Source organism: Anomaloglossus baeobatrachus, chromosome 8 (genome assembly GCF_048569485.1).
Source record: "Anomaloglossus baeobatrachus isolate aAnoBae1 chromosome 8, aAnoBae1.hap1, whole genome shotgun sequence".
NCBI lineage: Eukaryota > Metazoa > Chordata > Amphibia > Anura > Aromobatidae > Anomaloglossus > Anomaloglossus baeobatrachus.
Window position 1 is genome coordinate 178,241,195 of NC_134360.1, and position 20,892 is coordinate 178,262,086.

A 20,892-nucleotide genomic window follows, 5' to 3' on the forward strand; every position below is an offset into this window, starting at 1 on the left:
AATTGTGTTGTGTTTTATTTGTGATAAAAATATTTTTTTGTGTTGTGTTTTTTATCTGTACTAGAAATTCATGGTGGCCATGTCTAATATTGGCGTGACACCATGAATTTCGGGCTTAGGGCCAGTTGATAATATACAGCTAGCCCTAACCCAATTATTACCCAGCGAGCCACCCGTCACCAGGGCAGCTGGAAAAGTTGGATACAGCGCCAGAAGATGGCGCTTCTATAAAAGCGCCATTTTCTGGGGCGGCTGCGGACTGCAATTCGCAGCAGGGGTGCCCAGAAGGCTTGGGCACCCTGAGCTGCGGATTCTAGTCCTCAGCTGCCTAGTTGTACCTGGCTGGACCCAAAAATGTGGCGAAGCCCACGTCGTTTTTTTTTTAATTATTCATGAAATTCATGAAATAATTAAAAGGGCTTCCCTATATTTTTGGTTCCCAGCCGGGTACAAATAGGCAGCTGGGGGTTGGGGGCAGCCCGTAACTGCCTGCTTTACCTGGCTAGCATACAAAAACATGGCGAAGCCCACGTAATTTTTTTGGGGGGCAAAAAACTCCTGCATACAGTCCTGGATGGAGTATGCTGAGCCTTGTAGTTCTGCAGCTGCTGTCTGTCTGTATGGAGGAGAGCAGACAGCAGCTGCAGAACTACAAGGCTCAGCATGCTCCATCCAGGACTGTATGCAGGAGTTTTTTGTCCACCCAAAAAATGACGTGGACTTCGCCATATTTTTGTATGCTAGCCAGGTACAGCAGGCATCTACAGGCTGCCGTTAACCCCAATCTGCCTATTTGTACCTGGCTGGGAACCAAAAATATAGGGAAGCCATTTTTTAAATTACTTCATAAATTTCATGAAATAATTAAAAAAAAAATTGACATGACCTTCGCCCCATTTTTGTGTCAAGCCAGGTACAACTAGGCAGCTGGGGATTGGAAGCCGCAGCACAGGTTGGCCTGAGCTTTCTGGGCCCCTCTGCTGCGAATTGCAGTCCGCAGCCGCCCCTCAATCAACTAGATGTTTTATGGCTAATAAAAAGTTTACATGAATGAGGGATATAATAACATTCTCCAGTGTCTCCTCTTCGGTGGTTTTCTGGTTATTCAGTACTTCTGTACTGAATAATGTGTCAAATGTTCTAAACTCTATACAATTAATTGTTACTCACCTTTTTATCCCTTGGGTGCGGTTATTGTCATGGTTTTACTAGTCTATATTCCTATAGGATGCTGTGGAAGAAGATCGAGCTAGTATTTATAAATCGGTGTTCACAAATACTTCCAAAGAGATGATGTGCTACAGTGACTTCCCAATGCCTGAAGACTTCCCTATATTTCTGCATCATTCCAAGATCTTGGAATACCTCAATCTGTATGCAGAGCGCTTCAACCTCTTTAAATACATTGAATTTCAGGTAACACAAATAAATTGGCCAGATGGTATATTATATAGAAATTTAAAGTATATATTTTGTGATTTGATTAAATTTATCTTACCATTAATACGTGTATTCATGGTAACAAACTTAAAACAAACCTTAAAGGGAACCTGTCACCAGATATAGGCCCTATAAGCTGCGGCCACCACCAGTGATCTCTTATATACAGCATTCTAACATGCTGTATATAAGAGCCCAGGCTGCTGTGTAGAACATAAAAAAACACTTTGCACCACACCGATCCCCTAGGTGCGTATTATAAACTGGTCAGATGGGTGGCACTGTTCTCCAGGACTGACGCCACCTCTTTTGGACGTCTTTGTTCTTCTTGTTCTGAAGCAGTCATGCAAGATGCGTCCCACGTCATGCACACAGCCTGGTATTCAGGTCTTGCGCAGATGCACTACAATACTTTGATCTGCCCTGCTCAGGGCAGATCAAAGTGCGCCTGTGTGGGACTTCAATGCCGGCAAGGGTGTATGACGTAGGAAGCGTCATGCACCCTGACTTCAAAAGAAAGCGAACAAAGATGGCCGAAAGAGGCGGGGTTGGTCCCGGAGAAATTGGTGCCACCCATTTGACCAGTTTGCATCGCACCGACCCCCTAAAGGAGTATTATAAAGTGTTTTTTATCTTCTACACAGCGGCCTGGGCTCTTATATACAGCATGTTAGAGTGCTGTATATAAGAGCCCACTGGTGGTGGCCGCAGCTTATAGTCACCAAATCTGCTGACAGGTTCCCTTTAAGAAGTATGATTCTACAGGCATACTCCCTTTCATCTGCCCCTTTCTTCTGGCTTACCTACTGAATATACACAGTGAGAAAAATAAGTATTTGATATACTGCAGATTTTACAAGTTTTCCCACCTACAAAAAATGTCAAGTGTTACAGACAGAATAAAAAAAAATCCAAAAATCCCATTGTTTGATTTTTAAATAATTAATTTGTATTTTATTGCATGAAATATGTATTTGATCATCTACCAACCAGCAAGAATTCTGGCTCTTACAGACCTGTTATTTTTTTTCTCCTACTCTGCACTCATTACCTGTATTAAGCGGACCTGTTTGTACTTGTTACCTGTATAAAAGACACCTGTCCACACACTCAGTCACACTCCAACCTCTCCACCATGACCAAGACCAGAGAGCTGTTTAAAGGCAAAAAAATTTTGACCAGCAGTCGCGAAAAATTCCAAAATATATATTAAAACATACCTTTTACTAAAGCCATTAAAATGTGTAAAAAAAAATATGCGGCAGACCGACTGGTGTACGTGTTTCAGATGCGAGCCCTTACTCATGTGTAAGGGCTCGAGTCTGAAACGCGTATACCCATCTGTCAGCTGCATATTTTTTTTATACATTTTAATGGCATTAATAAAAGCTACTGTATGCTTTAATATATATTTTGGTGGTTTTTGTGAGTGCTGGACAATTCTTGTGTTTGAATCTATCAAGTGCTCAGCCAAGAATGGGCCTGGACTCCGTGCACTACACCCTGATGCCAATCTATTGAGAAGTAAGCTGATCCTTTCTTTTCATATGTTTGTTCTGTTTAAGGACACTATGGACAACATTGTAGACCTACAAAAGGTTGGGATGGGCTACAGGACAATAGGCAATCAGTTGCTGAGAAGGCAACAACTGTTGGCACAATTATTAGAAAATGGAAGAAACACAAGATGACTGTCAATATTACTCGGTCTGGGTCTCCATGCAAGATCTCGCCTCGTGGGGTAAGGATGATTCTGGGAAAGGTCACTAATCAGCCCAAAGCTACACAGGAGGACCTGGCCAATCACCTGAATAGAGGTGGGATCATAGTCTAAAAGATCACAGTAACACACTTTGCCATCATGGATTAAAATCCTGCAGGACAAGCAAGGTTCCCCTGCTCATGCCATCACATGCCCAAGCCCATTTTAATATTGCCAATAACCATCTGCATAATCCAAAGGAGGCATGTGGTCACATAAGACCAAAATAGAACTTTATAGTATCAACTCCACTCGCCATGTTTGGAGGAAGGAGAAGGATGAATACAACCCCAAGAACTCTGTAACAACTGTGAAGCACGGGGTGGAAACATCATACTTTGGGGGTGCTTTTCTGCAAAGGGGACCAGACTACTGCACCATATTGAAGGGAAGATGAATGAGGTCATGTATCGCAAGACCAACAACCTCCTTCCCTTTGAAAGAGGATGGAAGATGGGTCGTGGCTGGCTCTTCCAGCATGACATTGGCCAAGAACACACAGCCAGGGCAACTAAGGAGTGATTCTGTAAGAAGCATTTCAAGGTCATAGAGTGGCTTAGCCAGTCTCCAGACCTGAACCCAATAGAAAATCTTTGGAGGGGGTTGAAACTCAATGTTTCCCAGTGTCAGCCCTGAAACCTGAAAGATCTGGTGATCTGTATGGAGGAGTGGGCCAAAATCCCTGCTGCAGAGTGTGCAAGAACTACAGGAAACATCTGACCTCTGCAATTGCAAACAAAGGCTTCTGCACCAAATATTAAGTTCTGTTTTTCTATTGCATCAAATAATTATTTTAGGCAATAAAATGCAAATTAAATATTTAAAAATCATAAAATATTATTTTATGGATTTTTTTTGGATTCTGTCTGTCACAGTTGAAATGAACCTATGATAAAAATTACAGACCTCTCCATTCTTTGTAGGGAAAACTTGCGAAATCGACAGTGTATCCAATACTTATTTTCCTCACTGTATTAGCATGAATTAGGGCACAGAGACAATGGAGTATGAACGCAGCATAAGACTATATACAGTATATGTGTTTATAGTATACAACCAGAGAGACGCAATGTTCTGCATAAGTGGTATAAGTACAAAATATTAGAGGATTTTAAGGGTTTTTTTGCAAAGGGGAAAATAAAAGTTAATCTTTTTACATGATTGCCTAAGGCCGAAGGAGTTTTGTTAGAGCCTTTATGTGATGTTATGATTAAAAGTCACTTAAGTATCTTTCAGAAACATGTTCTTACCCTGCAAATATAATTTTTATTCATCTATTTACTCTATTTAGACAAAAGTTTTGAGTGTAAAACAACATCCAGATTTTGCAACTACTGGAAAATGGAATATTGAAATTGAAAAAGAGGGAAAGATGAAGATGGATGTTTTTGATGCTGTTATTATTTGCAATGGACATTACAATGAGCCATACTTACCATTAGACACTTTTCCAGGTGAGTTATTGGAGTAAATCAAAAGATTAAAGTGTATCTTCAACAATAACACAGGTATACAGTACGAGGGGCTGCTGATAACTCTTAAGGGTGCTTTACACGCTGCGACATCGCTAGCGATAGCTAGTGATGTCGTGCGCGATAGCACCCGCCCCCATCGTTCGTGCAACATTTGATGATCGCTGCTGTAGTGAGCATTATTGCTACGGCAGCGTCACACACACATACCTTGTCAGCGATGTCGCTGGGACCACTGAACAATCCCTCCTTCAAGGGGGAGGTGCGTTCGGCGTCATAGCGACGTCACTGCGGTGTCACTAAGAGGCCGCCCAATAGCAGAGGAGGGGCGGAGATGAGCGGCCGGAACATGCAGCCCACCTCCTTCCTTCCTCATTGCCGGTGGATGCAGATAAGGAGACGTTCGTCGTTCCTGCGGTATCACACGTAGCGATGTGTGCTGCCACAGGAATGCAGAACATCGTACCTGCAGCAGCAACGATATTATGAAAAGGAGCGACGTGTCGACGATCAGCAGTTTTTGACATTTTTGCGATCGTTGATCGTCGCTCTTTGGTGTCACATGCTGCGATGTCACTGACAGTGTCGGATGTGCGTCACTAACAACGTGACCCCGATGATATATCGTTAGCGTTGTCGCAGCGTGTAAAGCACCCTTTAGGCTTTACCCAGAAAGAAATGAGATAGGATGATGAAACTTTACATTTATTCCACATACTCTCCACTGATGTCAACACACTTTTTACATCGATATTCCAAGTTCTGTACGCCAAGCAAAAATGATTTCGGTTGTGCCCCAAACGAGGCATCCGTTGCAGCCATGGCATCAGAAATGGTGTGAAATTTGGTGCCCTTGAGGTGTTTCTTCAGTTTTGGAAACAGATTATAGTGGGAGAGAGCTAGATGTTGAGAATAAGGGGGGTGGTCATCCAGCTGGAAGCGAAGCTCTGCCAGTTTTGCCATGGTCACTTGTGCAGTGTGAGCGGAGGCGTTTTCTTGCAACAAGATTCCTTTGGACAGCTTGCCGCACCTTTTGGCCTTCAGAGCTGCCTTCAATTGGTCCAAAAGTTCAATGTAATACCTTTTGCATTGATGATAGAACCCTTTTGAAGGTAGTGTACTAGCAGGATGCCCTCCTTATACTAGAACACAGACACCATCACCTTAGTGGCTTATTTTTTCACCCTGAACTTCTTTGGATGAGGAGAACCACTCTTTTGACTGATCCTTGTTTTCAGGGTCATACAAAATAATCCAGGTCTCATCCATAGTGACCAGTCGATCCAGGAAGTTCTTATCAGTCCGGAAACGCTGACAAATGGACTGGGAGGTTTTCACTTGCATGCTAGTCTGATCGGTTGTCAAACATTTGAGAACCCACTTTGCAGATCGCTTCCTCATGTACAAATGTTCATGGATAATAACACAAACACGTTCACATGAAATCCCTATGATGTCTGCTATTGCTTTAGCTGAAATTCATACATTCTCCAGTATGAAGTTGTGCACAGCATCGACAATCTCCGGAGCAACAACCACTTTCGGTCGTCCAAGACATTCCTCATCATTGGTGCTGAAGTTGCCCGTTTTACATTTGGCAACCCAGTTCTTAACTGTGGAATATGAAGGGCATTGATCCCCCAATGTCTGTAACATTTCACCATGAATATCCTTCACAGACTTTCCTTGCAGAAACAAGAATTTTATCACTCCTCTGCTCTCATTTGCTGTGAATATCGCATTAGACTTCGCCATTTTGTTTTCCCGTGTGCGTAGAACACTGTTGCCATAAGCAACAAACACAAAATTTTGAAAACCTATATTGCACACATAAGGCTTTCATGTGATGTAACATTTGTTACCATAGAAACAAAAGAAGATCACAAAGCCAAAGACTCATCAGCAGCCCCTCATACAAGGGTAAACAGTTTTGAAAAGTAAGATAGGTGATTTTTATATGCTTTCGACAGCTAAACTCAGTAAAAATATAAAAACCAAGCAGTTTTTTCCACAAACACTGATTTTACAGGCCCAATGAGCCATAGGTCAAATGAGTCTCAGCTTTTTTCACAGCTCGAATTAAATGGTTTTAAAGTAGAACTGTTTGATAGAAACACAACTCGTCATGTTTGGAGGAGACCGAATGCTGAGTCGCATCCAAAGAACACCATACCTTCTATGAAGCATGGGAGTGGCAACTTCATGCTTTGGGGCTGTTTCTCTGCAAAGTGACCAGGACAACAGATCTGTGTATATAAAAGAATGAATAGGGCCATGTATTGTGAGATTTTGAGTGGAAACCTCCCATCAGCAAGGGCATTGAAGATGAAACGTGGCTCAGTCTTTCAGCATGATAATAATCCCAAGCACACCACCAGGGCAACGAAGGAGGGGCTTCATAAGAAGTATATGAAGGTCCTGGAGTAGCCTAGCCAGTCTCCAGATCTCAACCCCATTGAAAATCTTTGGAGGGAGTTGAAAATCTGTGTTGCCCAGCAACAGGCCCAAAACATCACTGCTCTAGAGGAAATCTCCATGGAGGAATGGGCCAATATACCACCAACAGTGTGTGCCAACCTTATGAAGACTAACAGAAAATGTTTGACCTCTGTCATTGCCAACAAATATATGACAAAATATTGAGATGTACTTTTGTTATTGACTAAATTACTTATTTTCCCTTCTAATTCGCAAAAAAATCTTGCCAAATCAGACAAGATTATTTTCTGGATTTGTTTTCTCATTTTGTCTCTCATAGTTGTGGTCTACATATGATGTCAATTACAGGCCTCTCCTCTTTTTAACTGGGAGAACTTGCACAATTGGTGGCTGACTAAATAATTTTCTTCCCCACTGTCTGCTTCAGTGCCTGTAGTGTACTGTAAACTTGAAGGAAGGTATGAAAGTTTAGACTTTATTCTCAAGAAACTTACGAGGATCAAGGATGGTTAATATGTAGCAATCTGAATGTTCTCTCTTGGCTTCTTGAGCAGCAAGGTGATATATGGAGTAAGCCATGCTTTTTGTGTGAATGGGACAGCCACGGAATTGGACTCATTATTGGAGTCAAAAAAGTTGGCCAAGAAGAACATCTTTGGATTCAAGAACATAGTTTGGGAAAGCTTAGCTGATCCCAATAAAGTTCTCCTGACATTACTCCACATTAAGCTTGAACTGATGAAGCAGTTTGTAAAAGCTTTACTGAAAGAAAGAAGAGACTCTTCAGTACCTGTGTACAAAGTTTCTGGGACTGTCCGAAGCAAAACTGAAGGAAGGCATTTTAGGTCCAGATATTTGGAAACTCATGAAGGAGAACGTGTTCAAACTAAAAATGAAAGCTGTTGAGAAAAGGGCTTTGGATTTTTTTAAAGAAATCATGGAGGAATTTCTAGGTAACAAAAAAGATCCAAAACGTAATTGCATCATGGAGAACATGCTAGTCTTGGTTTGTCTGATAAACTTGAAGGTACATTTTTGCATTCCCAATTGGACTGCTTTCCTGAAAACCTTGGTACTTTTAGCAAAGAGCAAGAAGAAAAATTTCATCAGGAGATTGAACGATGATACCAAGGTACATGGAACATGATGGGGGACTATTGCTGGATGTGTCACTGAGAAGATCCACAGACCTTCAATAAGTGGAAAAGGTATCAAGAAAATTTTGCAGAGAAAAGGAAAATAATTAATTTCCAAAAAAGTTGCAGGATGAATGTTGAGAATTTACATGACCATTGAGGAAGGATTCTCCAGTCGTGCTGTATATGTGTTACCCACCAATACCATCTGTAAATAATACACGAACTGCATGTGACTTGGTTTAAAATTGGCCACAGCAGCCTTTATTACCTATTATTTACATACTAACACAAGGGGGCGCCGTCCAACGGGCGACCCCAACAAATAACAATAGGTAACACAGTAACCAATACAGTAAATATACAACCCTGAGTAGGCCCAGTCCAGGAACCACTTCTCACCCCAGTATCCCTGGCCGCAACACACCGACCCAGAGATGAGGTATTAATCACCTACGGATTAATACCCCCCAACTTTGCAGAACCCCGTGCCTGCAACATCCCGGAACCTGGAGCCACCATACCAAGATGGTGTCTCTCTGTCCAGTTACCATTGCCTTCAACCGCCTCTGGACCAGACCTACCCCCCGCTGCTGTGACAAAGAAACAACCCAGACCAAATTCTCCTCGGCATTAAACACAAGGGAGGGTGGGCGGGGATCGTTCCATATCCGGAAGTCAAGAGAGAGGGGGTAAGTCAAAGTCCTTTACTTACACCCCTCAACTGTCCCACCTCTTCCTCCAGGGAACTCCTCCTACCCACCAATCCCTTTACTCTGCCTTATAAACAAACCATTCCTGTTTCCATTAACCCCATCACTCCTTCCCTTCCCTCTAGTCATGTCGCCCCTCCACCCTATGGGTTCCATGGCTTTCTTATATATGATTTTGTACATTTTTGGCTACAGTAAAGATTTTTCTTGTTCATCTCACTTGCACGTAATTCCGGGTGCATTTTGTGTAAAATCTATACATAGCAGTTAAAAATATGAAGTGTTTTTTTTTTTTAAATCAGGGCATAAGAAAAAATATAAATCAATCATTAGATTTGAACCACTTCTCATAAACCCAAATTTTGCATTCCTGTGTAACTATAGGTTTGTTTCCTAGCAGAGATTTTAAAGTGTCCTGAAGAGATACACAACAAAAAAAGGTCAGGTTGCCTTGCCTTCTGGTGTTGTACAGTAGTAGGTGCAACTCTGCTATAATGACACTAACATCTTGCTGGATGCTTTCACTCATGGTAGAAAAGCCTAATGGTTACAGATGAAGTTTATAAGGAACAGCTAGCAAGATCCTGGATGAGAGATATGTATCACTAAGGTGGCTAGCCTTGGTGATGTGAAACCCAGTAAAAGATTTTATAAGGGTAACTCATGCCTATACATATTTTAATCATTGTTAGAGTAAATAATCAGAGTGAATGGTGCTTGAAGTGTGGGTAGAAATCCCAAGGAGCTGAAGCGATTGCTGGTAAATCTGTATGTCTTAGGTGAAGGCAATTTCAGCTATTTAAACACAGACTGGAAACGTGGAAGAGTTGACAAAACAGCTGGTCCAGGCATATATCAAACAGCAGTAGCAATGGCAGCAGCAACAGCAGACCCAGCAAAATACCAAAAACTCCTGATGCAGCAGTTTCAGTTGGCGCAACAACAACTACAGAAGCAGCAATACCAGCAGCAGATGGAACTTATAGCAGAGTCTGTCTGCGGCAGGGAAGCCACACCAACCCCAAATCAAGGTGATGATACCTAGCTGAGGAAAACAGTAAGAGGGGCATTGCAGAAGATGACTTCAGGGAATGACGTTGAGGATTTCCTAATGTTTGAGTGGGAGAAACTGCCTTCGGAGCAGTGAGGGAAGATTCTGGCTCTATATCTGACTGGGGAACAACAGAAGGCTTAATATGACTTGATTTTGCAGGATGCCAATAAGATTGGCAAGTTGAAGGTAGAAATTTTGGCTTCTCTAGCCATAACCTTGGCAGTCAGGGAACATAGAGTGCATCACTGGGGCTAACATGGAGACAAACTTCCCTAGTCCCAGATGTTTGATCTTGTGCACCTGGTTCAAAACTGGTTACTGCTCAAGACTTTTCCCCTTATCACAGATGGTAGAGAAAGTGGTGATGAACCAATTCCTCCACTCTCTGCCAAGGCCGGTTCAATTTTGGGTCCCCAGAATGCAGTTGACTTGGTGGGCCTGGCGAAAAGGTATCAGTCAATCGAGAATTCCTCACCCAAGGGGCATCCCTAGCTCCAGGAGTCATCTGAGTCACTCCAGAGGAGCAAACAAAACTATGCCTTATTCATGGGTAACTAACCGCTACAAAAAAAAAAAAAACAGTGGTCTGCTAGATGTGTCATGCCCCTGGCCATATAGCTGTCCCATGACCTTGGAGCCAATTGACTGCATCATAAGTGGTGCTGCTGCTTCTTTGCTTGCCCTGATTGTAGCAGTTTTCCCTCAACCTGGTGAGGGGCCTCAGGTGATGTAAACCTGTGCAAGTGAACTGACTGTTGAACTCAAGAAGTTTGATAAACCTGGTAATTGTCACACGTCCGCATCTGCTAGTTGATGGGAAGGTGGCGTGCCTCAAGTGCATCCATGGAAACGCAAAAAACTATCCTGTGGCTTGGTTCGACATAAGCACAAACTCTTGTACTGCATCACATGAAACCAGGGTTGTCACAGACTTATTAGACCCAGTGATTATCAGATGGAATTTACCTTGTTTTGGGACTTCTGAGTGAGGGTGATGCCACCTGGTAGTTTGATGGACAACCATGTCATGTAGAAGGAAATCTCATCTAGTGCATGGGTCAAGTTTCCATTGTTGGTGCTTGTTGTCAATGGGAATGAGGAAGCATCTCCTGACGCTAACATCCCAGGAGGTGGAAGTTTCCAAGGGAAACTTTGGAACAGCCCAACTCAGTGATTTAACAAGTGACCAAACAAAGGAGAGAGGTAATAGACTAAATACTGATTTCAGGGCCCTACAGGCGCAGAGTGTTAGACATGACTCATACACATGTGTTGGGTGGTCATCTGGGGCACAAAGGCACAAGACTGGCTCTTCCAGAGATTCTACTGGTTTGGATGTCACCAATAAATCCTGAGCTATTATCATTCCTGTCCCACCTGTCAGCTAACTTCTCCGGCGCCCACTCCCACAGTAACTTATTATGGCTGCCCAGCATCAAGGTTCTGTTCAATCTTATAGCTGTGGATTTAGTGGTACCTCTCGTAAAGTCCGCCAGGAGATATCAGTATATCTTGGTGGTCCTGGATTATGCTGTGTCAACTATTTGAGGTCATACTGCTGTAGTTCTATTTTGTTTATTTCTGTCTTTATGCCAGAAAAAGGCTGTTCATTTTCTTTATGCATTCCTGCATTCCATTGTAGCTCTGCCAGTATGTTTAGGGTTGTTGTTGTTTTGCTGCAAGGTGAACCTATGCCCCAGTGTCAGGTCTTTTGCAGCCTCTAGTGGGGTTTCCTCCAGGATAGACCTGTATTTAGCTCCAGCCATCAACTTTCACCAGCTTTCCTATCTTTGCTGAAGAAAAGCATCCCCACAGAAGGATGCTGCTACCACTATGTTTGACAGTGGGGATGGTGTTTTTAGAGTGATGTGCAGTGTTAGTTTTTTGCCACTCATAGTGTTTTACATTTATCCAAAAAAAATATACTTTAGTCTCATCTGACCAGACTACCTTCTTCAACATGCCATGTAGGGAACACTACTAGAATGTGGAAGATGGTGCTCTGGTAAGATGATTTTGTCGCAGGTGAAGTAAAATGTTAAACCAAAAAAGGACATAGAACTCCATATTCATCATTTTTAACTCATAGCAAACCTCACCATATTTGCACTAACAACCAAAAAATTGAGTTTGCAGACAATATTTGTTATGCTTAATCAAAATAGTATTTTTATTTATCAATTCATCACATTAAAGATTATAATACAATAATTGTAGCAAAATTTCATTTTGTTCATAGAATTCTGGTACAGACAGATTTATTAAATACCTTGGGGTAGGGTGCTTCTTAATAAATCTGTCTGTACCAGCATTCTATGAACAAAATGAATTTTCTCCATCGTTTCATTGGGGGACACAGGACCATGGGTTATGCTGCTGACACTAGGAGGCTGACACTAAGTAAACAGAAAAAGTTAGCTCCTCCCCAGCAGTATAACCCCTGAGCCGGAGGCGGACTCAATCAGTTTTTGCTTAGTGTCGTAGGAGGCTGATGTGGGCCGACTGGGCCCCCTTCAGCCACTTGATTTTTTTGCGTATATTTTTCCATTTTTTTCGGCGACGCTCGTCGCTCTCATCTGTGGTAATTCTCTTTTTCTGCAGGTATCGTTCTCTACCTCAGCTCTCGCAGCCCGTGTGGGTACCACTCCCCTGGGTCGCAGAGGCTCGAGTCGTCGGGCCCTCTCCCCCGTCCAATTCCATGGTACCACTCCCGGGTTGGCACGCGGGGCTGAACCTTCCTGGGCACCCCCTATTCACCCTGCGGTATCACCCCAAAGGGTGCAAGGGGCATACAGCAGGGACTGGACCTCGCAGCGCGTCTGGATTGTATGATGGGGCCCGCAGCGCTGCTACACTACTGAGGGGCTCCCTCCCCCCACCAGCGTCCACCTCCCTGCCTGCCTGCCTCATTCTTCTCCTGCTGCCCGTGTGGCGCCCCTGACCTGGTCAGGCACCACTGAGTACTGCACCCATGCTGGGGACAGTACAATACAGGTAATCCAGAAGGCTGACTGGGGTGTGGAACACAGGCGCATAGTGATCAGGTCTCACACATGTACCCATGAGAGGACCCCTGGGGATCCCAGGAGGGGGCAAGCCTTCACCTTCACTGGAATAGTGGAGGGGGTAGAGCCTCCATCTCCTCTCAAGGGGTGTGGTAAGAGAATCTGGTTGCTAGGTGGCGTAGGCAAGAACAGGAGAGGAGGAGCAGTGAGTCAGTTAGAGCAGAACTCCATAGGGCTCAGTGAGGAGCAGACCTGTGGGGCTGTTGCTGTCTAACAGCGCCCGCGCAGTGGCTACAGACGGGGGAGAACGGTCAACTAGGAGTGCTACCCGAAATCCATCTTCAGCTAGAGAGAGAGCAGCGGAGTGGGAAGTAAGGAGACTGCTAGAGAGTACCAGGCCCAAACGGGCGGCAGATCCCGAAGCGGAGATAGATCCAGCTTTCTTTTGCTAAACCTGCCGGTGTGGGGCTCTCAAAGCCCACGCCACAACACCACAAAAGCCGCAGCCACGTAGCCACAGTTAGGGCCCATAGGTCACAGGAGGCAAGCAGCTGGAGTGGCCTGGTCCAGGCGACAAGCAAACGGCAAACGAAGGGGAGAGAGGCTGCAGCATCTTCCCTGGGTGACCCCCATAGGGACTCAAAGTCGGGGTTACCCCAAACCACCAAGGGCTAAGGAAGGCGAGTTAGTAGTCACCCTCACAAGTCAGCCTGAAGGATACCTGGTTCCCATCTGGTTCATCTCAGCTACGCCCGGGCTACTCACCCTGCCATCAAATGTGAGTAAAGCCCTTGAAAGACATTCCTGCCTGTGTGGTCATTCTGCGCCTTGTGGTACTACGAACCTACACAGGGCCCTGGGGCTTGCCTCACTCTCAGGAGGCTACTACATCTAACTGCACACACCATCAGCCCCAGGCGACCCTCAACCTGCAGTGGCGGTCCCCACTGACCGCAATACTGAGAGTGGCGTCACGATCAAACAAGAAGATTTCCTACCAGTGACGGAGATCCAGCAACGTGGAGTCCCTGAAGGTAATGCACCGACACCGACACAACACCCGTGGGGCTTCACACCCGCAGCCATTCCTCCGGTGTGCGGAGCACACGGACACAGGTGCAGAGCTCCACGCCTGCACACTGGCAGATGCGACGCCGCCGATCAGGTAGGACACCCTCTCCTACCTTCTCCCGGGCGGATGCAAAATTTAGGCCCCAGTCCGGGCCTACTCACCGGGCGCCCCGGCCACGTCCCCATCCGACGCTGGAGTCCTTCACCGTGCTCGGCCGGTACCCGGACATCGCTGCCGCGCCGCCGCTCCCGCAGGTAGGACCGCCGGTCTCTACCTTCCCCTGTGCCGGCTGCTTCAAATTTAGGCCCCGGCCTGGGCCTTGTCACCGGACGCCCCGGGCCGCATCGGGCGACAGAGTGCACCAGCGTGCACGCAGAGCTCCCTGCCGACATCCGGTCATCGCTGCTGCGCCGCCGCCACCGTTCGCTGGCAGGACAGCCGGTCTGTATCTTCCCTGCTCCGGCAGCTTCAAAATTTAGGCCCCGGCTTCCTAGGCCCGCCTCCTGCCGCAGCGCTATTGGCCGCCGGCCGCTCGGTCTCCACCCTCCTCCCAGCCCCAGGCATCACAGGGGGGGTGGTGGAGGTTTTTTCCCGCTCTCCTCGGCCCGCCTCCAGCCTCCTCAGCATCCATTTTGAAAAAAAAAAAAAAAAAGAAAGACTGATTATAGCAGTTCCCCTAGTCTGCGGATTGCTGAGGCTGCAGCAACCCTCATATCGGGGAAAAGTAGCCAACATTAGCCACGTTCTTTGAACGATAGTGGTTGTTTTTGTTTTTTCTTTTATCATGGGCTCAGTTTATTTCAATATGTAAATGTAGATATATATATATATATTAACTCTTACGAGCACTTATTCGGGTTCTTGGTTTGCATCAGAGGTACAGTTGGTATAGGGCTGTTCTCTCAGTTGTAATTTACCCCGAACGTTGTCACATTAGTGCTTACAGCTTCCGCAGCCCCTGGCACTGCACGCACCTGTATCCCGCCCCTGCAGGCGGGTTGGCGCCCTGACTCAGGCCCTACATCCCCGTGCTGACGTCCCTCGGGTGGGTGCGCATGCGCTGCGTCCCCGGCCGATGCTCTGCCGTACCATCCGCAAGACTGGCGCAATCCCCCCGGGGAGATGAGTCCCGTTCTAGGGACCTTTTCCTCTGCCCAAGGCGGACCCGCCAGGTCTCGTCTTCTGCGCCCCCAGGTTTCACCTTAATCCCCAGGTCCAGACTGCCGCTCCTCTGGTAGCCTTTCGACCTCTCGGGGATGGCCCAGGCGTTTCCACCTCTGCTGGACTTCGAGCAGGAGGACCCGGATGTTTGGCGCATGACTAATAGCCGGGTAAGGATGGTGGGTCAAGCCTTAAAGGTATGGACAGTCCTTCTCTCCGTGCACACCGGGGGAGGTGAGTCCCGTACCAGGGACCTCATCCGCTGCTCGAAGCGTACCCGCCAGGTCTCGCCTTCGGCGCCTCCCCCTGGTTTTTCCTTCATTCCCAGGTCCAAAGCTCCCGCTCGACCAGAAGCCTTCCGACCTCTCTGGTGATGACCCAGACGTACCACCTCTGCTGGATTCCGAGCAAGCGTCGAGGTTCAGCGCATGATGAATAGCCTGGAAGAAACGGTGAGTCAGACCATAAGAGCACGGATAGTTCTCTTCTCCTCTCTGAGCACACAGGTCTCCTTTAAGACTTTTCTAGTGGACCCATGATGTTTTCAGTGGACATCCAATAGTTCGCAGAGCTACTGCTCCTTCACAGACAACATCCAGACAGGACGTTACCAGCGGTAAGTCTTGTTATTGTCTTTATTCATTCTCCAAGGGGCTCCGGAGAGAAGGGGCATGCCCCCCTGTGATCGACCCGCCAGGTTTCCTCTTGGCTTATCATCCCTAAGGTGACGTCTCTCAGGGACTCCACGGACACCCTACGCAGCGGACTACATTCCATCTCTGCCGATTCAGAACTGGTTGTAAGTACCTTCTCATCATAGCCCTGGCGTTTTACCAGCTGCACGGCCTGAGCCTATAGCAGCAGTGTGACCACCCGTCTAGGCCCCTGACTCAGGAGCTGGAACGCGGAGGCGACATCTAAGGAGTCGCTGACTTTCCTTCCGCCTTTAGGTGACCGTCCCTTCGGAGATAGGTTAGTCCAGTGGATCCCGTAGGCTACGTGAGGGAAGTGTACATCTCTCCCCTAGGCTACGTGAGGGAAGAGCACATCTCTTCCCAGCATCGGCCCAGACGCTCAGGATCGTCGCCTCACCGCTCGGTTCCAGTCCGTTCGAGCCGCAACCGTCAGGGCGCCTCTATCTCTCAAACAGTCCCTCCGCCTTGCATTGCAGCGGCCAATTCCAGAGCGCTTGCGGGGATCAGGGCGCCTGTCCCTGCACATCCTACTCTGCAGGGCCGCTAAGGTCACTCCGCCCATAAACGACCTGGTGGTCCAGACTTCTTCCTTCAAGGATCCTCGTCTTGGGGTTTAGACCCCGTCATCGTCACTTTTCGCTACTAGGGTAGCTGATCTACCGGTTGGAGTCCTTTCAGACCCCGGCCCGGTAGATCATCCCTTTAGGCATGTTTTTCGAGACCGCCCAAGGGAAGTTACTCTTCACGCAGGAGTAGTTTTCTTCCCCGCACCAAGTCGGGTTCGGTAGGCGAGTCCGCAGCAGTTGGTGGAGGTGATAGCGGCGGTACACTTACCGGTTTTCATCCTTGCCCTTCCAGAGGTCCCCACTGAAGAACGGAGATAAATAGCTTCTGTTTGCCCCGGGGACCCGCCCTCCCCTTCCTAGTGGACCAGCCTTCGTAACCGTTCCCTGGGAAGATCCCCTCTTTGTCTCCTCTGGAGACTAACATCAGCCATTACCAGTCTCCTATGCTAGGGTGGGCTTGTCCACCTTTCCACAGCACGGTCCCGAGGAACACCCCTTGTGTGTGGTCTCCCCTTCAGCATTCCGGATTTCAGATCCATCCGGTTAGACCGGTTACGTTTTCTTCACTGGGGCGAGGTTGTCCGGTCAGGTTCCAGTCGGACCATGCCACAGTGGTGGCGTGCACCATCCACCAGGGAGGCGCAGGAAGTGTCATGACAAAGGAAGAGGTCAAGAAGATCTTGCTCTGGGCCGGATCTCGTCGCTCTCTAATCTCGGCAGTACACATCCCTACCGTGGACGTTTGGACGGCCGTTTTTTCTCAGCAGGAGTGGCCTCGCCTAGGCAAATGGCTCCTCAACAGGGAAGTCTCAAGCCAGATCTACGACGAAGGAAGACCCCCAGTCGTGGTCCTATTGGCCCCCCGATCCAGCTTTCTAGTCAACGGCGCGTCTAGGGTGCCCCCTTCTCTGCGCTAGGTGACGACGCCCTCGCCCGGCTGTGAGGCCAGTTCATTCTCTTGGGCATCTTCCCGCGGCTTCCCATGATCTCGAGCGTTCTCAAGATGGACCAAGGCAGAAGGTGGCTATGGAGGGGCCCAGGCGAGCATAGTTCACAGAACTCACTCAATCCACTCGCAGATGCCCTGTGGCGCTTTCCAGACCGTCCAGTTCTTCCGTGTCGGGCCCTCTCTTCCACCAGGACTTAGAAGCCCTAAGTTTGACGACCTTAAGAGCGGATCCCGGGTTCTAGCTCGCACAGGCCGGTTGGCAAGAAGGATGCAGACAATGTTGGAGACCGGGAAGCCGGTTCCCTCGAAGATGTAGTACCACACGTGTGGAGTTCCTCCGGGGTGTAAGGAGCACATCTTCTTTTCTCTCTCTCTCTCTCCCTTCCTGCACTACTGCCATGCTGGCAGTCAGATCTGGATGCGGCTTTCTAGCGCGTCCCTCTAGGGTCCTGGTGTCGACGCGGGCATTTCGGTTTCAGAGGCTTATCACTTCTCGTCCCACGTCCAAGGTGTTTCACGCAGAGAAGCGTCCATCTGGCTCGGCGGCATCGCCGTCCACTAGTAACGTGGGACCTTATTCTAGCGATGGGTTCACTTCACGGCTCTCGGTTTGAGCCTTTCCGAGTGCTTCTTACTCCCACCTGTTTGGATAGGTGGGCTCCTCGTGGCCGTCTCCTTTTTTTCAAGGGGCATCAGGGCGGACAGCCCTCTCTTGTTGTCTTTGTTCCCCCCCCTTTTTTTCCGGGTCCTCCAGCAGGGCAAGGGGGGTGCTCCGGCCACTACCCTCCTTTCGGTCCAAGGCAGCCCGCCTTCCTTCCAGATAAGGAGATTGGGTTTTCGGGTTCGGTTCTAGTACCTTCTCTCAGCCTGAAAAGGGCCTAGTTCGTTCCTGAACTGGTACGAGCCCCCAGTAGGTTGTGCCCTCAGGACCGCACTTTTCGGTTTACTCCGACAGTCAGTTCATCTTTTCAGGACAATTCATCCTTTCACCCGGTCCCAGGAGGCGCATGCCGGCGCCCAGGGCTAAGATTTCCACAGGGATCCTTCCGTCATAGGTGAAGCCTATCGCATGGAAGACGGACCTCCGCCGTTTTCTACCGTCCAAGGGGAGTCTCTTGGATGATTGGACTTCAGACGTTGATGGACCGATGTCTGCCGGGCCACCACCTGGTCTAGTCGGCAGACCTTTACTAGTTCCTATCAGGTCACACCCAAGCTTTGGCAGAGGCCAGTCTTGCCGTTATCTTTGCGGGCGGCAGTAGCACACCTGTAACAAGGTAGGTATTTGTAGGTCTGGGTCAAGCCCGACAGGAGGAAGCGGTTTCCTACCGATCTCCGGTGATGGTTCTCTTCCCACCCAGGGACTGCTTTTGGACATCCCATGGTCCTGTGTCCCCCAATGAAACGATGGAGAAAGAAAGATTTTTGTGTACTCACCGTAAAATCTCTTTCTCTGAGTCTTCATTGGGGGACACAGCACCCACCCTGCTTGTGTTTTTTGGGTTACATTTTACCGGTCTGTTGCCTCAGTGGCCATATTCCCAGGCCATTGGTCGCACGTCTAATTGGTTATAGTTTTTCCTTGTCTTATCTAGGATTGTTTGGTTCTCCTCCTACTGCTTGTGCACTAAACTGATTGAGTCCGCCTCCGGCTCAGGGGTTATACTGCTGGGGAGGAGCTAACTTTTTCTGTTTACTTAGTGTCAGCCTCCTAGTGACAGCAGCATAACCCATGGTCCTGTGTCCCCCAATGAAGACTCAGAGAAAGAGATTTTACGGTGAGTACACAAAAATCTTTCTTTTGCTACAATTATTGTATTATAATCTTTAATGTGATGAATTGATAAATAAAAATACTATTTTGATTAAGCATAACAAATATTGTCTGCAAACTCAATTTTTTGGTTGCAGGTGAAGTAAAGCCTAAAGCAACTTAATGTAACATCAGAGCCTACAACAATACCTAATTGTCTAATTTTATGAAAATGTTTTTTTTTTTAAATATTTCTTACAAGGTTTAAAACACTTTGAAGGCCACCATATTCACAGTCGTTTCTACAAAACATGTGATGAGTATCATGGGAAAAGAGTGGTGGTTGTGGGAACTGGAAATTCAGCTGGAGATATTTCTGTGGAACTCAGCCATATTGCTAAACAGGTACCAATATTTCAGTTTACTCCTTTCTTAGATATTCATCAGCAGATCTGTTTGTTGGTATTCTGATAGCACATTCCTTGATTTCATATTATCACAGGGGCATTCTTAGTTTAATAAATCGCTCTAAATTGATGAGAAATGTAAATTTAAATAGGAACTATACTTTTAAGTAACTTTCCAAAGTAGGCTGTCATTGGTGTATAAATGAGAAATAACATTATTTATTTTTATTATATGTTTTGCAGCCTGCATTTTTACCAGTTTTCTCATTATACATTCTCTAGTACATTTGCAATGAGCTTTTCAGAGAAGATTCCTACTCTTCATTACTTAGCATACATTGAGAAGTTTCACAGGCATGAAAGAAATTATACAGTCGTACTGATCAATGTAGATATGAATCCAGTTCTTGGGTGAGGTAGATTTGTTACACGAGTGTACATAGAAATAATTGGTCTTAAGTGCCTCCTGCTAAAAGAAAAAATATTCTGCAGAGTAGGTGTGAAGTCATGGCATGTAGGCGCAGTCTCAGAAAGGCATATCTTTCAACTTCTAAAGGAGATCTGTCTGCAGGTTTTTGCTATGTAATCTGAAAACAGCATACTGTAAGGCTATGTGTGCACGTGTGCGGTCTGCACCGCACCTAAAAGGTGCGCTTCAGAGCGCAGCTGAAAAGCTCCGTTCTGAAGCGCATGGTGCCGGCAGAGAACGTGCGCTCTGCATGCAGCTCCTGCCGTAAACAGAGCAGGGGCTGCCGGCAAAGCGCACGGAAGAAGTGACATGTCACTTCTTAGAACGCGCGCTTCGGGCAGCAGCCGAAGCGCTGCGCTCTAAGACGCCACGTGCACACGGCCCCTGCACTGCCCTGAGCATAAACTGACCTGCAGTGCAGCTTTTCGAGCTGCAGCATGTCAATTCGTTGCTGTGGAGTCACAAGTGTTCTCTGCAAGGAGAACCCTGATCATGGATACGAGCAGCTGCAGTCTCCTGCAGAGGAGACTTGTGGCCCCGCAGGTCAGGACCCGCCATGTCCATGACACAGTGGGTCTTGATTGTGGGCATGTACCCTTATTTTTGTTTTTTTAGTGAATGGTGAAATCTGGAGGCGGGAGGGGGGAAGTTGATAAAGAAGCATACACTGTGTCACTAATAAGTAACAATAAAAGAGGGAGAGCCAGCACTGCCTGAGAATGGCATGCAACAAATAAAAAGTGTAAATTCACAAATTATTCCAACTGTACTATAATACAAAATGAGATTTTTAGCAAAC

At 46.9% G+C, this 20,892-nt stretch overlaps 1 protein-coding gene across 1 annotated transcript in view; it reads left to right on the plus strand.

Moving 5' to 3' along the window:
• Nucleotides 1–20,892, plus strand: part of LOC142249367 (dimethylaniline monooxygenase [N-oxide-forming] 2-like) — a 76,792-nt gene that overhangs the window by 26,052 nt on the left and 29,848 nt on the right. Inside the window, exons 2-4 of the mRNA XM_075320996.1 lie at nucleotides 1,228–1,416; nucleotides 4,494–4,656; nucleotides 19,480–19,622. Of these exons, the coding sequence (XP_075177111.1) occupies nucleotides 1,228–1,416; nucleotides 4,494–4,656; nucleotides 19,480–19,622 (495 nt within the window). The remainder of the gene's footprint in view (nucleotides 1–1,227; nucleotides 1,417–4,493; nucleotides 4,657–19,479; nucleotides 19,623–20,892) is intronic.